The sequence below is a fragment of the Apium graveolens genome, chromosome 10, assembly GCF_009905375.1.
Source record: "Apium graveolens cultivar Ventura chromosome 10, ASM990537v1, whole genome shotgun sequence".
Taxonomy (NCBI): Eukaryota; Viridiplantae; Streptophyta; class Magnoliopsida; order Apiales; family Apiaceae; genus Apium; species Apium graveolens.
The window spans coordinates 181773000-181788826 of NC_133656.1; the positions used below are offsets into that span (position 1 = coordinate 181773000).

The 15827-nt window shown below is 34.9% G+C and overlaps 2 protein-coding genes and 1 pseudogene across 8 annotated transcripts; 2 read left to right on the plus strand and 1 right to left on the minus strand.

The window, feature by feature from the left end:
• The window catches only part of LOC141691403 (uncharacterized), a 508513-nt pseudogene that overhangs the window by 49501 nt on the left and 443185 nt on the right, over window positions 1-15827 (minus strand).
• Window positions 268-10461, plus strand: LOC141689749 (uncharacterized). 6 transcript variants are annotated; one of them, XM_074494130.1, is made up of 21 exons: window positions 269-507; window positions 1947-2261; window positions 2613-2801; window positions 2887-2970; window positions 3161-3220; window positions 3431-3475; window positions 3849-4051; window positions 4236-4441; window positions 4472-4495; window positions 4598-4703; window positions 5447-5582; window positions 5690-5887; window positions 6790-6879; window positions 6987-7049; window positions 7559-7633; window positions 7739-7789; window positions 8586-8663; window positions 8987-9121; window positions 9244-9351; window positions 9464-9529; window positions 10271-10461. In XM_074494130.1, the coding sequence occupies exons 2-21, from the start codon at window positions 1962-1964 to the stop codon at window positions 10337-10339; spliced, it is 2286 nt and encodes a 761-aa protein (XP_074350231.1). In that variant the 5' UTR covers window positions 269-507; window positions 1947-1961; the 3' UTR covers window positions 10340-10461. The 6 variants fall into 6 exon arrangements, with proteins under 6 accessions (XP_074350228.1, XP_074350231.1, XP_074350230.1 ...); XM_074494129.1 differs by having other exon boundaries at window positions 4236-4495; XM_074494128.1 differs by having other exon boundaries at window positions 270-507; window positions 4472-4703.
• Window positions 12282-14598, plus strand: LOC141689226 (growth-regulating factor 1-like). 2 transcript variants are annotated; one of them, XM_074493445.1, is made up of 4 exons: window positions 12282-12787; window positions 13061-13478; window positions 13797-14176; window positions 14279-14598. In XM_074493445.1, exons 1-4 carry the CDS (start codon window positions 12568-12570, stop codon window positions 14284-14286), a joined length of 1026 nt encoding a protein of 341 aa, XP_074349546.1. In that variant the 5' UTR covers window positions 12282-12567; the 3' UTR covers window positions 14287-14598. The 2 variants fall into 2 exon arrangements, with proteins under 2 accessions (XP_074349546.1, XP_074349547.1); XM_074493446.1 differs by having other exon boundaries at window positions 12283-12787; window positions 13857-14176.

Genomic DNA, 15827 nt, shown 5'->3' on the forward strand with positions numbered 1-15827 from the left:
TATTTAAGTTTTAGAAATCGAATTGAGTAACCTACGCCTGTATTGAACAAAGACAAGCTTGTCTTATAGTTCATTTAACTAACACGAGTTCGAAACTTTGCTTAAATCAACTATACCAACAAAATAATAATTAAAAAGGAGTTCTACCTTTTCAGCTTTCCTAAATTCTTCTACTTTCTTAATTATTACACAAATACAATCTCGTCATACAAATGTACAAACTTAAAACTTAGCAATAAAAATATTAAAACATCATTAAAATATAGATACATAGCATTAAGCATATACTTGCACATTTCCCTTTTTTGCAGTTTGGGGCTTCTTTATTTTCTAGAGAGACGAACAGTAAACCAACAAGAAAATAAAACATAGGCTTTGTATTGGCCGCCCCCCTCTTTTCAAATCTCTCCTTGTAACTTCCCTCTTATGTATCTATCTCTGTATGTATAGGTCAAGATTTTGATGCATGGTCTGATTTAAGGAGGTTTTTCACCTTGATTTGTACGAGTAAGTGGATGTTTTCTTGAAAGTTTTTTAATTTCTGTGTGAAATTTATGTCTTGATTCAAGATTGGTGGTAAAGTTTTGATTTTGAAAGTGTTTGATGATTTTTTGAGTTGGGTTTTGATTAAAGTTGTTTGCTTTATTTTGATTGCACTGTTTTTGGTATTCAAGATTGGTAGTAAAGTTTTGATTTTTATAGTGTTTGATGATTATTTGAGTTGGGTTTTGATTAAAGTTGATTGCTTTATTGTGATTGCACTGGTTTTAGTACTTTTCTTGTTTTATGAAGGCAGTTTGGTTTATGTTCTTGAGGAAAGATTGAATCTTTTGTGATTTTGGTGGGTGGTAGTTACGTGTTTTGATGGTAAATTTAGTGGGGTATGTAGAAAAGAGAATAAGAAGTATCCCACGTTAAATTTTTAGTCGTGAAGATGCGATTTTAAAGAGTGCTCAAGTTCTGGATTATTGTGTGTATCGAAGACTAAGAGGAAGGGATTAGAGGTCTAGAGGAGTGGAAATTTTCTTTTGATTCTTCAATAAACTGCTCTCACAAAAGTGGCAAATTAGGTTTGGGATTATGTATTTTAGATCCTTTCAGATCATTAAAGTCCAAAACTGTTTTACATGACACAATCTTCAATCTCTCACCAGTTGGAATGAGTTTGGGTGGTATTTATTATAATTGTTCGTAAGTTTGTTTCTGTCTAGCTTATTGCGATTAGAGCTCTTCTGTTCCCATCGCTTCCATGGGTTCTTAGGCATACCTATTCATCTTATTGGCCGCCCCTTAACTCCGCTCCTTTCTCATACCAAACGAAACTTGCACGTGTCTGCCACACTGACTTTTAAATGTGCTATTTGGTATTACCTAAGGATGGCAGTGCTTTATATGATCTTTTATTGCAATTACCATTTCATGTCAGCGAAAAATAGGATCTTTATGAAGCCCAATTTGAGGTTCTGGTAGAAAAACTCAATGTATGTCAATTGTGTTCAGCATTGAGAGCATAAGTTTGCAGAAAAATGTGACGAAACGGAGGCTGGTTTATATGCGGTTCTGTTATGCTTTCTGTTGCTATGTTACCATTTCTCTTTTAAAAAGGTGGAAGGGACTAAGATTAAATCATTCATGAAATCAGGTTGCTGTGTTGTGTTGCATGTATCATGTGCAGTAGCAATCAGAGGAAAGAATTTAAGAAATTTAGAATTTTATGTTTGGGGGTTAAATATAGTTTGTAAGTGATTCTTCTAATGTATTTGTCAAACTGACAATATTAATGTTAGTAAAGTGCAAGTGTGTCTAATCTTGCACTTATTCACTTGTAAGTGGAAAATTAGCTAAGCCAAGCTCCCGCAATGTACTTCTCCAGTTCTCCGTTAGTTCCGTATGAATTTTTTGTTAACTATGTTTTTGAAACAACTGATACTTAAGGATCTTGGCAGGCTAGAATCTGAATTATGCAGAACAAGGAAGATACAGGCAGCCCTGGTTGGGGTGCCTCATTTTTCATGCAGACAACTGAAAAAGCCGTTGCAGCCGCAGCTGCTGCTGCCACTGCTGTTCATTCGCCAAGACCATCAGTGGTATTTTCATCCAAAGATGACAGCGGTAACCAACTTCAGAAGCTTCAGCGTCAAGTTTCTAGAGTACTGAAAGGCTTGTCACAACCGGCTGAAAGTAAAACTGGAGTCTACAATCCAGAAATCCTTACTAGCCAAAAGCGTCAATGGGCGAAAAGCTTTCACTTACATTCCCTGGTGTGTTATTATAGAGGTCAATTAGATGCCAGATTGCTTGTCTCTATAAAAAACAGTTTAAATCTTGTTTTTATCTTAGATCCCGTGTTATTTGTCTCACACCCATTCTCACATTCCTACCTTAGATGCAACTGTCACAAATATTGTGCAAGTAAGAGTCAAATTAGGGACTTGAGTTTGACCTATTAACTCATTCATGATCTTCAAACTAGTAATTGAAGGTTATACTGTAGTGTTTTATTCCTTTACGGTTTTAAACTATGTCCCGTCAATTTGCCTTATGATACAATAGTGTAGAACTAGAATTATTTTTCATCAGGTTGTGATGATGTATTAGCTTGTATTGTACAGGATCATCCTAAGATTCTGAAAGAACCTTCACGGATGTTTGAGAGCATGGTGGTTATAGGACTTCATCCTAGCTGTGATATAATGGCACTTCAGCAGCTCTACTTTGGAAGAAAGTCTGAAGGTTCAAGTATATTTAAAAGTGCACTTGGTCAGAATCAGTCTCGTGTAGAACCAAATCTTGAACCCCAGGTACTGGTGTTAAATTCAAATTGTTCCATGTCCAACTCCTGTAATGTCTTGAATAAGCGTGACTGTCTCTGTTTTTTGGTTTCAGGTCCTATTTGCTTATCCTCCTGAAAAGCAGTTGCCTATAAAGTATAGGGATCTTCTTTCATTTTGCTTCCCTGCAGGCGTGGAGGTGAGTTATTCATATGTTGGGTCTTTTCCACCTAATGTGCGTGGTGTAACAAGACATGTTATTTAATAAATGTAATGATTAAACTTAATCGGCTATTTTCAGTAATGTATTAGTTAAGACTTGTTACTCTCGTATGCAAGTGTTTTAGTGGTTTAGTCAGAAACTTAATTTCAATTACTTCTGATTGAAGGTTCACGCTATCGAGAGAACTCCTTCAATGAGTGAGTTGAATGAAATTCTAATTGGACAGGTATTTACAGTTCTTGCTTCTACATTCATTTTATGTTTAAGAAGTCCTCCCTACTGGTGAGAACTTCAGTATTAGTGAAAGGTCAAAGTCCCCCAAAGCTGAAACTCTTAGCTATATGAAACTGTAGTTAGCATAATTGGTAGATTTCCGCTCTCCCGGCCTCAATTTTAATTGGACTGCAGTTGAGTTGACATACTATTGTTTCTGCAGGAACATCTTAAACAAAGTGATCTGTCATTCGTATTCCGATTACAGGTAAACTAAAAAGCGTCAAGTGCTTTTTTTTATTAATTATTTTGTGGTGCATGCACCTATTCTATGTTCAATCTGAGTGGATAGCTGTGAGTTCTACAAATGACTGAATTTCCAACTTGGCTTACCTTGTGGAGTGAGAATTGGTTTATTCTGTAAACTGTGTTTTCTTACATGTATGAGTGAGAATTGGAATCATAGGCATCCTAAAAGTTGTAATTTCGGAGCCATTATTATTCAAAATTATCTTTGATCTCAAATAAAATAAATAATGCCTGCTTAACAGAAGCAAACACAACATGGTTACATGACTAATCATCATCATGTAGGTTTTAGTCATTTCTGATTTTTTTAATGTTGTTTATATCTTGTCTAGGCCTATGCTGATGATTCAACCTTGTACGGATGTTGTGTCCTAGTTGATGAAATAATACAAAGGCCTTCTGGATTGGTTTCTATGATTTCAGACGTGCAACCTACCAACTTGCCACTAAGTCGCCATATATTAACAACCCGTCGTTGTTACTGCATTCTTTCTCGGATTCCATGTTTTGAACTGCATTTTGGAGTATTGAACAGGTTAGTCAATCTGTAGTTTGGGTTGTTTGCATATGGCATGCTTGTCTTCTTTTGTCTTTTTGTACCATTTTATAAATTTTCGATCATGATGAACCCGGTGTATGTGTATTGTCTGTTAGATGTGATCGTGAAGCTAATTTTTTAATACCTTTTAACCAATCAATACATTTTGATTTTTTTGTAGCATATTTACTGAAGAAAGGCTGGAACGATTGACTAAAAGCATTGGTGATCTAGATGTCGAATTACCTATTATACCAGGAAAAGAAGAAAATTTAGAAGATATATCTTGCAGTCTTTCACCAGAAAATAGAGAAGATGGCATTCGCAGTGGAAATGTAGAAACATCCCATTCAGGCATAAGCAATTCGATCCCCTCTGAGGTCATAAATGAGGAGTGTTATTTGGAGACTCACAATCATGAGGGTGACATTTCGGCAGAAGGTGTTGATGTTACTGTTGTAAATGATACTGTCACTAATAAATTTCCTTCTGAAAAAGAATCATTAGTTGCTGCACAAATTTCTGAAGTGTTTGATACTTCAGTTGATGAGAGCACAGGCAGCAAACAAACATCACAAAGACACGTACCAAATGCAGTTTTACCTCTGTTACGGCATCAGCATAATGAGAGTTCCGAGTCCTCCTCTAGGTAAATCATTCTTACCTGTGGACCTTTTACATTTGGTATTTCCCTAGTTCCATATAGGCTTTTGTGATAGTAGAGTGTTTAATACTAGACTTATGTGGACAGAGTAACTTTGACTAACTAGGAATAACGACCATCTTCTCTACTTAACTCAGTCTTACTCTTACCTCACATTTTGTGCAAATTAAGTCCCGTAGCTAGCTCAATATGTTTTTAATATAGATACTTACAAATTTATAATTCTTTTTTTTTTTCTTCTTGATCATTGATTCAGTCTTAATTATTTGGTGGATGTCTAATCATATTACTCCCTTCCCAAAGCATAAAATATGTCAAAATTTTCTACCACTTCATTGTTTATGCTAAAATTTGTGTTTCCCACTTCAACAATAACAATTGATGCCAATACTTTACCCAGAAGTTGCGCATACCGGAGCAACTTTTCATCTTCCCCTTGTCTTATTATATTATGTAAATTATTTTTCTGAAAGCTGAGCTTTGGTGCCATGCTAGAGCCTAGAAGGACGTTAGTTAATTGTAGGATGTTCAGTTTTTACTGTATATATATTTGTCATTAACTTGAGCAATCGCTAATACATGTCTAGGCAAAACTTGAAAATGAATGTTAACTTCAATTTGAAGTTTGAACCATCTCCAGGGGCAGACCAAGTTTATTTCTTCCAGACAATAGTCTTTTTCTTGCTTTTTACTAACTGTTAATAGATTGTGTAAATTGATGCATGCAGTATTCAATTTTCTACCAGCGAAGATAGAAATTTGAGGAGCGATGCTGATGACACAGAACTTGAAGAGGCATCTTTCTCAGGCCAATCTAGTGACCCCCAATCCAGCAGCAATGGTGATATCCTAGATTGGGCAAAGGTAACTTTTTTAATTGTTAAACCAAGCTGGGTACCTATAGGCATATTTGCTACTTTGTAAATCTAGTTTATGTCCTTACATTAATTCCTTTCATTAAACTTGTGCAGGAAAATAACCATTGTTCACTACAAATAATATCCGAGTATTATCAGTTACCTTGTCCTGCAAGGGGTTCAACAATAAAATTTCACCCCTTGGAGCATCTGCATCCTCTGGAGTATCAAAGGCCGGATGAAACAGTTCTACATATTGCTGGCTCAACCTTTGATTTAAAATCGTGCAGTACAGGTCTGGAAATGGCCGAGGTATGTTTTTATGTTATATCTAAATCAAACAAAAAAATCTTGAATTCAGCGAGTATATACCTTGCTTTGATGGTTAGGTGCCTTCAAGGCTTCCAGCCTTATAGGTGATGCAAGTGGTATTTTGCAAATTCTTTTACGTATGTGCGCGTACGGAGTTTGATGTTCTTTAGCCATATAATGATGTGATTAGTGCCTGACTCGTAGCATCCAGGGAGGAACCTCCCAATACCGTAGTAAACATTGAAATTTCTCTGTATTCATATGGTTTTTTAGGATTTGGCTCCTTGATATCCCTTTGCACTTGGAACATACTGATGCGATGATGTCCACTTTTTTATGTTCTTAATATACCCATCCCGGTAGCTAGTTATCATGGGTGTGCATCTCAGTTAAATCCGCTGTCCTCTCAAAGAATTTTCTTCATATAACCACGGAGAGATTGGTCCATGTATGATAGTTGAAAACGAGATAATACACCAGTTTACTAGGGTGTCGCTTGGATAGTGTTCTGTCGTACTCCTGTAGTTATTATTATTTTTTCCTTCAGGACCCCTGTACTCTTGAAACAATACAAAACATAACTAATTAGCGACACCTGAGAATCTATATTACTCTATGCAGACTCTTGTTTAGCTTTTCCCTAAAAAAAATTTCATTGAAATTTTGAACAAGGAACGATGGGGTCAAGATTATTTATAGCTTTAGTATTAGATTGTAAACTATCTAAAAAATAATTCATTCTCGGAGCTTGAGAATATTAAGTACTGCTTCAAGCAATGGTCACCATCATACAAAATAGGGTTGTTAAATTAGAAGCATATCCTTGTACAGATCCTGTACCAAAACTTTTAGGATAATTAGTATCTATTCTAAATTTATCTTATATTTATTGGTTCTTTTAGGCATACCATGCCCGGATGGCAGAGGAGGAGGCAACTGCTTTGTCGGTGCAGGCAGTTGCATGCTTATGTGGATCATTGCGACTTGAGCATGCAAGTTCTTCAATCTAGTGTTTGAGATATTAACTTGAGATCATCATTCTGGTTCAGGTGTTGAAAACCCTACATTATGATTTGACATTTCCATTTCTGTTTTTCAGGTGTTGACATTTTTTGCAGGAGCTTTGCTGGAGAAGCAAATTGTGGTGGTTTGTTCTAATTTGGTATGTTGGCGTTTCTATATTATTGTTATAACCTATAAATCAATGTTTATATAGAGCTGCATTTTTCTGGGAATAAGATATATATGAAATGGTTATCCATTTGCCGTACTTCTGTTCTCCTGTTGTATTTTTGAACATGTTGGAACTTACTGGTTTCAATCACGTAATGAAGCGGGGGTCTGTTTAGCTGTGTCAAGTATCATTCAGAAATTTCTTGCCAGAAGTTCTTAACAAGGTTTACTTGGCAGAGATTTTGTTTCATGAGTTGCTCTCGGAAGACAGTGCTTTATATCTTATAATATTTTTTTTCATTTAACATCTGATATATTTAATATCTAGTCAGTGACAGCACTTTAATCCAAAAAGTTTGTTCAGGCAGATAGTGATCTCATTTGCAAAATGCAATGGATGACCTAGAAAGACATAAAGTATTATTTTCAGTACAATTGATGCTTTTTAAATGTATCTCACATACTCTTTGCTTATTTATCAGTTGTTTCTATTATCAGGGAATCTTGTCTGCTGCGGTTTTGTCAGTTATCCCCCTTATACGTCCATATCAGTGGCAGAGTTTGCTAATGCCGGTAGGATTTTTGTTCAGTGTCTTGTAAAGAGATATAATGGATACAAAGTTTATACTACCATTTCAAATAACCTATTATATAATAATTGTATAAATAACTTTTCAGGTTTTACCAAATGACATGCTGGACTTCCTGGATGCACCTGTACCATACATAGTGAGTTCTCTATAGCTTCAAGTCATTCAAATCTTGTTGATTTTTAGGCAGTCTACATAAATTTATTTAGTGGGCACTAGTGTTTAATTTTCTGTTGGATAACCCAAACTATGATTATACGGTTAAATGTTTTGTTATTGCATTCTAGTTTTGATATTTTGTTCTGTAAAATCAATTTTGATTTAAAAATTCAATTACAAAATCACATAATGCGGGGATCATTATTGTCCTCCGTGCTTGCTGAACATTAGGTAGAGCAAGTTTTCTTATTGATGGATGAAAAAAATTCTAGCTCACAACTCTTAGTAGGTAATGGACTAATGGGAGATGTGGATTGCCTGTTCTTGGAAGCAGTGAGTGAGCCACATTAATAGGTAGTTAAATAACAATGTTGCCAATGCAGTGACATTAACATGTTAGAACTATTGATACTTATTGATACTTAGGTTTAACCGAGTATTACATAATTGTGAACTGGGGAGTATTTTGGGGGGGGGGGAGGATTTCCATTGACAGGTGAACTTCGATCCAACGGATAAAGCAAAGAATCAAATGACCAGCAAGATCCTCTCTAGTCTTGATAGACTTGGCTACATTAAAAAAAATCTCCTTATAAAGAAAAAGGCACATAGAGTAGAGCTGCACAAACTTTTCAAATGGAAAATGAACAATATGATAGTTGGTTTCTGATTGTTCCTTGTATTGAATTGTCGTGTATGGTTAGAAAATTACATATTGATTCTTGATCAAATTAAGAATTTTGGTTTTATGACATTCTGTTATGCTATTTCTGTAGGTAGGTGTGAAGAATAAAACACCTGAAGTGCAGTCAAAGCTGACAAATGCACTTGTTGTTGATGTTAACAAGAACCAGGTTATTGCAGTAGATTTTACTTGCTAACGTTAATATTACTTAACAAAATAGCAACTGATGTTTTGACCTTGCTTCTTAAGAATTAGTTGTTGACTATCATAATGCTGGCTGTGTGTGTATGACATTGTGCTTGTGATTTTGTCAATACAAGCAATTAATACCTTCTCAAGTACAAAATAAAACACCAGCCTACATATCTAGTAGTAGCACAGAATTAAAGTTTTAAGAACAATGGACCAACTGTCTACTTATCAGCAGTTTCAACCTTTCTCAGTTACTCACTTAAAATGTTTGACTCTGATATCATTCTCACGAGGCAACAGGTAAAGTCGCAAACTATACCACAACTACCTAGGCAAAAGGAGCTTTTATCATTGTTGAGCCCATACCATCAAAAACTTGTAGGAGAAAGTTACCTGGGGAGAAGACGGCCAGTATATGAATATACCGATGTTCAGGTACTTTGACTTTTCATTATGTTGTCTTACCTTTCCATATATCTATAAATAAAAAGAATTATATTGGAATTGGTAGTGTATCCTCATGTGATAAAACCATATATTTTCCTTTCAATTGATAGGCTGAAGCTGCAAAGGGTTTTCTATCAGTTTTAAGATCTTACTTGGAATCTCTTTGCTCTAACTTGCGCTCTCATACCATTACAAACGTTCAGTCTAATAATGACAAGGTTCAGTTTATTTGTCATATCACTATTGCTTATATTGGAGTGTTTTCGTCTTGCTCCTGTCAAATTGTTACTTCTTCTGCACTGCAAGTAATATTTTATCCTGCAATCTCAGGTTTCACTGCTCTTGAAGGAGAGTTTCATTGAGTCATTCTCTTCTCGTGATCGACCTTTCATAAGGGTAGGTGCCTCCCACATTAAATATGTTTCCCCCCTTTCCCCCATCAATAATACCATTTCAACTTCCCAAATTTGGCATACTATGATGAGCATTATGAAAAAATTATGTTGCATTTGCATGGAATCTAATTTATCTGATCTGAAAAATTACTAGGCCTATAATCAAACTTGTTGGAACATATTTTTTGGACCTAAGAATTCATTTGAAATAGTTGTTTGGATGTGAGCATATAAGTGTGAGATATGATAAATATTAACTAGATCATAAAACAAATGAGAGCCTGAATTGGATTATTATATACTTAAGTATTTAACGGTCGCTCATGAAAGGTAATGGACTATGTGATACAGTACATTTAGGTCTGAGAAATAGAAAATGCAAAGGACATCTATATATGAATGTTAATATTTGTAGTGCTGAAAATACTCACCTTTCCTAAAAAAACTTAAATTAATGAATTTCTAAATCAGAGCGATCAACATTATGGAGTAGATAAAGAAATTGGTCACGAAATTCTTATACTAAAAGCTAAACTGGGTACTGAAAGAATTCTAGTGAGTGAGAGACATCGAGACTTATTGCCAGCAGTGAACTACATTGTAAACCCTTGGGATGCAAGTCGAACAATAAGAGTCCAAAGGGGAAAAACAATTTGTTCTCTAGATCTCCTAACCTTATTTGCCGTCTGTCATCAAATCTGAGAACTAATATTCTGTTTCTTTTTTCTTGTACGTGAATCAGCTCTTCTTGGAGACACAAATGTTCTCTGTACATACAGATTTGGTGCTCTCTTTCTTCCAGAAGGAATAGGGTATGCGCTTTGAGGTTGGGCTAAGAATGTATAAAAATATTAAAGTAGCCACTGGAAGAGCAAGTTTTGTAACTTAGTGATTGTTGTCAGTTATAGTGTTCAATATAAATCTTGTTTTCCACATTACTCAAAATTCCCAATCATGTATGAACGACTCCAACACTAGATCGCAAAGAGGATTTAAAATCAACATTGTTATTTAGCTCACAAAAAAAATTAACCAAGCTCAGTTGTCTATTGGCTAACCTTCTAACACGGTGCAATAACCCTCTTATGTATGCTAATTTTTTTTTTATATAAAAATGATGCAACCCCACTATATAAGAAAATACTATTTTCAGAGTTATTTTTTTTTATTTTTTTTTACTTTCAGAGCAAACAAAGGATGAACAGACAAAAAATACCACCGGGTGCACATCAACACACCTTCGAAAAAAAAAACAATTGGAGGCAAATCTAGTATTTTTACACTTTTTTGCTCTAAAAATAAATAAAAAAGAAGTCCGGTAAATAGAGCTGTAAACGAATCGAACTCGAACGAATTTTTAACGAACTCGGCACAAAATTTTAACGAACCGAACATTGTTCGATAATCTTATCGGAAAGAAATTCTTGTCTGAACTCGACTTAGGTAATATTCGAACCAAACACGAACTGTTCGCGAACATATGAAACCGAACCGAACACGAACTGTTCGTAAACATTATATGTATCTTTTAAAAAAATATATTATTTTAAGTAAAAAATTGTATCAAACTATTAATTAAATATTTTTTAACCAATAAATATTTATTTGAAATAATTATAAAATATAATTCATATATATTATTAATAATAAATATTGTTTATATATATAATTTTATAAATATACTAGTTTTTTCGAACCGTACTCAAACAGAACACGAATCGAACTCGAGCCGAAGACTTTAAAAGTTCGGTTCGGTTCGGTTCATTAAGATTATCGGACAAGAAACGTTGTTCGAACTCGAGTTTAATAAATTTATCGGATGAGTTTATCGAACTCGAACGCGAACGAATCGGACGAGTTTAACGAACAGTTCAGTTCGTTTATAGCATTACCCGTAAATAACATTTTTTCAAGTATAACGAGTGTATGCTGAAAATTTTTGTTGAGTGAAGCTAAAAGAGTTGTTTTTATTGGTAAATTGTAAATGGTACTCAAGCTCAGCCTACTGGACTATCTAAATGAACATTATCGTAGAGGAGGAAAATTTGAGTTTGGTAATAATAAATTACCAGACCCAAGTGGGTAAAAGGAAGAACAATAAGGCTTTAATGAAGGATTTGAATTTGATAAAAGGATGGGATGCTAATATGCTATACATAGGTATAATCAGAGTAGATCTGTGATGTTTGTTTGTATAGGCTCTCCCTCAAGAGCTCTTGTTTATGAATTTGCGTATAAATGTCAGAGACATCACCTGCCCCCCATCTGCCATAAAGACAGCTCTGCCAGTGCAACAGAGCCCCCCCCCCTAGTACACTCGTTTTATGATTTCCCTGTACACGTTTCAGAATCTTGTCAGTAGATATACATACATCTTATACACCTCCCATTTTCACACATTTGTTGACTACAAGCCCTTTACCTGTTTATCATCATACATAATTATTTCTCTTGATATTCCTCCAAAACATTTTAAGTTTTTTTTTTTCAAAATTATTGTTATTGACCAATTTATATATTGGATTGGATCATGTATTATGTATGGATGCAATCTTACATACAAGCTACAAAAATAATTACTCATGTCAACATGGTCAATTATATATTAACCAGAATTTCGAAAGTCTCCACGGCAGTAACAAATAATGTAAAATACTATGGATGATTGGTATTTTTTTTAGTTTTCTAGTTTGTAAATAAAAGCATAGACAGAGGCATCTCCATAAGCTAATTTCACTCATAAGCTGACACACACACACTCACTCACTCACTCGTGGGTTTATATGAAAATAAGGAGAGAAGACTAGAAGGATGAGAGAGAGGCATGTGTCCCTGTGTCCGTGACTGCTTTTGAAAGAGAGATACCAGTAGCAAGCAGCATATACAATCAGAAGCACTAGTTTAAGTTCTACAGTAATAAACACCAATACATGGTCCCTGATATAAACTAACGCACACCCCTCTCAAACATCAACAAGCTTCCTTTTTCTTCACCTCTTCACAACACTTCTTGTTCCTTAACTCTCTATTTAACTAATCATGATGATGATGATGAGTACTGCTAATCCTTCTACTGCAAGAAACAACAATAGTAGATTTCCCTTTACCCCAACTCAATGGCAACAACTTGAACATCAAGCTCTTATTTTCAAGTACATGGTTTCTGGTAATCCCATCCCTCATGAGCTCCTCTCCACTCTCAAAACAAGCAGCTGGGACCCCTTCTCCAGCCTCCTCCACCTTCACCCCCCACAGCCAAGTAAGCTTCTTACACTATTTTATTTTTAGTCCTAATCTTGATTAATTCAACGCCTTGATAAATAAATGTTCGATAAATGAATAACCTGTCAAAATGAATAATATATTTCGGTTTCAACATATTTCATTCAAGAGAACTCTCTCAAGTCCTAATCTTGATTAACTAAAAACTTCGATAAATGAATAACCTTTCAAGTGAATAATGTTTTTCGGTCTCAATATAATAGAGAATGGGTATTTTTTAAAATTGATATATAATGTTATATTGGTGCAGTTGGATGGAACCATTTCCATATGGGATATGGGAGAAAAATAGATCCAGAACCAGGAAGGTGCAGAAGAACTGATGGTAAAAAATGGAGGTGCTCAAAAGAAGCATATCCAGATTCCAAGTACTGTGAAAGACACATGCATAGAGGCAGAAACCGTTCAAGAAAGCCAGTGGAAACTAACACATCATCACCATCATCTACTATGAATGAGATTAGTCTTTCTTTGCCAAAAACAGGGTTACCCATCTCATCAAACACTAGAAAAAGCCCACAAAACTTCTCCACTAGTCCTTATAATGTTTTTCATGCCAAGGCATCTCATCAGTTTGTTTCTTCACTGTCCTCTCAAAACAGTGCTACTCCACTTCATAGTAGTCCTCTCCTTTATCCACATTCTAGGCCATCAGACAGAAATTACAGGTTTGCCTTTGTCAATTCACTAAATTTACTAGTATATTTTTACATTTTGTTGTAGATATATGATCTGATTAAGTCCATCTACTAATACCTTACAATTTTACGAGACGTACTAACCTAAAATGGTATCAGAACTCGCGTTTATATAAAGATTAAAGATTGTCTAGTTCAGTACTTTGCATAGTAGTTTGAAGAATTTGTATATTGTGTGATCTTTATTGTGCAAATGGATCAATAGAAATACTAGGGGTACTCCTAATAGGTAGTAATATGACTCGTTTCAATGTTTACTTTTTTGCGAATGTTGATTGATTAAAACAGTAGCTATGTTCATGGCATGAAAGATGAAATTAATGAACATCCAAGTTTTTTGTCATCAAGTTCTGGTGGGAATATGAGAAGCATGCCTGGTTCTTCATTGGGTGATTCTTCTTGGCTGTTAGATCAGCCACTTACAATGAATAAACAAAGAAATTGCTCTGGTTTACAAAATGGCTACTCTTATATGCAACCAAGCTCAAGTGAAAAAAAAGATCTTGGATGGGGAGAGATGATGAAAATAGGAAGAGAAGATGAACCACAGAAAGTGATGCACCATTTTTTTGATGAATGGCCAAAAAACAAAGACTCATGGGAAGAAACTCAACTCTCAATATCAATGCCTAGATCTTCAGATCATGACTTTTTCGGGGTTCATAATGGTAGTATTCTTTATGTTAAATCTTCTAAATCACTAGCAAGTTTGTCTTTTTAGCTGCTCTCATCAAAGTATTAATGCAGATTTACTTGATATTGTTTTGCAGAAAAGTGAAAGTTTTTCATTGTGGGTTTCAGAAGCACAGGCCAAAAAAAAGTGCTTACATGTAGTGGTCATTCAGTTCCTTTTGTGTCAAGAGCCTTTTTCTGAAGACTGAATTTGCAGCAGCAGCAGCAGGGGTTACAGCTTTTTTCTTATGTTTGTGCAAAGTGTTTGTCTGTTAAGTTGAATTACTGTGGTAAAGTAATCGAGTCAGAAGCATGTGTGTGGTTCCCTTGTTTTTTCATTTTCTCTTGTCTAATCTTGCTGAAAACGCCAAGAAATTTGTGATTTTGCAACATTTTTAACTTGGATATCTTTTGGCCTTTTCCCTATTGCTTCCTAACACTTGCTAAGTACTGCTACTGAACACTATTTTGGCTTTAATTTACTAATGTGTCATTTTTTTTCTAAATGTCCTAAAAGACCACCTACAAGTTACAATAATGTTAAGACCATAGCTTCCATGGACAACTTGTTGCTCATTTATCTTACATCTAAGTGTAATTATCTTTCGGTTCCGAATAATATTTATTCCATATTCTTGAAAAAGAAGCTACTCACACCATTTATATATCTTCAGAAAATACTACAAGACCAGCAATATGAAAGAACACAGATTGTGAGTTGATTTAGACACTGAAGAATGGTAATGCAAGTTAATAAGAGAATAAGAGATATGGGAGGGATGACAATAATTGGGTCAATGTAAGAACTAAGCAGAAGAGGATAATCTGGTCTGAGAAGTGGAGACAGGAATCAAAGTATTGGTGGAGACTGGGGAAGTGGCAGTAAAGATTACATTAGACTCTGTCTTGTGGGCTGCACTCCTGTAGCCTGTAGGTCCCCCAACCTTTATCTTTTTTCATCACTTCATGCACCTTTTCAGACTTTCTAAACACCAACTAAAAAGGGAAGAGCATGGTGTATTATACACTTCCATATTTGCTTCTTTTTTCCTTCTCTCGGAATAATTTAAAATATTTTTAATACATAGTAATTAATTTGGAAAAAGAAATTTATAGATAACTTGAATCCAAGTGGTTTACGACAATCTTCTGGCTATTGGTCTTACCAAAAATATTACACTCTTTCAAAAATGTTTCCGAAAAATATTAGCAAAGTTCTCGTAAGCTATTCTAGTAAATGAAATGAATCCCCCTCCCTTAGTATGAAACCAATAAATAAATTTAAAATCACATGTTTTTTTTTGAAACTGAAAATCACATATTATTCGAAAATAATTTTGAACCCTTTTCTGATTCTGTCTTATTAAAATACTCTCAAGTATCGGTATCTCTTATTATTTTATCAAAAATGTCTGAACATATTAGTGACATATTGTGCAAAATAAAATCGGGGCAAGGTTAGGGCCCTTTCCCTATTTATAGGGGTCGTAATGGGCCTTTTCTATTAAGGGGTCTGTCTTCTCCTAAATGGCCCCCTTAGAGAGAAATCTTTAAATTTTGGGCCTTTTCTTTATGTACAAACGGTTTGTTTTCTTTTCTCCTCTTTTTTTTATTTGTAATTGTTTTTAAATTTTCTTGTAGCCGCCG

Coding starts and splice junctions, on each gene's coding strand:
- LOC141689226 (XM_074493445.1), top strand. CDS start 12,568: ATGATGATGATGATGAGTACTGCTAATCCTTCTACTGCAAGAAACAAC. Junction 12,788..13,060: donor CCTTCACCCCCCACAGCCAA/GTAAGCTTCTTA, acceptor ATATTGGTGCAG/TTGGATGGAACCATTTCCAT. Junction 13,479..13,796: donor CCATCAGACAGAAATTACAG/GTTTGCCTTTGT, acceptor TGATTAAAACAG/TAGCTATGTTCATGGCATGA.
- LOC141689749 (XM_074494126.1), top strand. CDS start 1,962: ATGCAGAACAAGGAAGATACAGGCAGCCCTGGTTGGGGTGCCTCATTT. Junction 2,262..2,612: donor GCTTTCACTTACATTCCCTG/GTGTGTTATTAT, acceptor TGTATTGTACAG/GATCATCCTAAGATTCTGAA. Junction 2,802..2,886: donor AACCAAATCTTGAACCCCAG/GTACTGGTGTTA, acceptor TTTTGGTTTCAG/GTCCTATTTGCTTATCCTCC.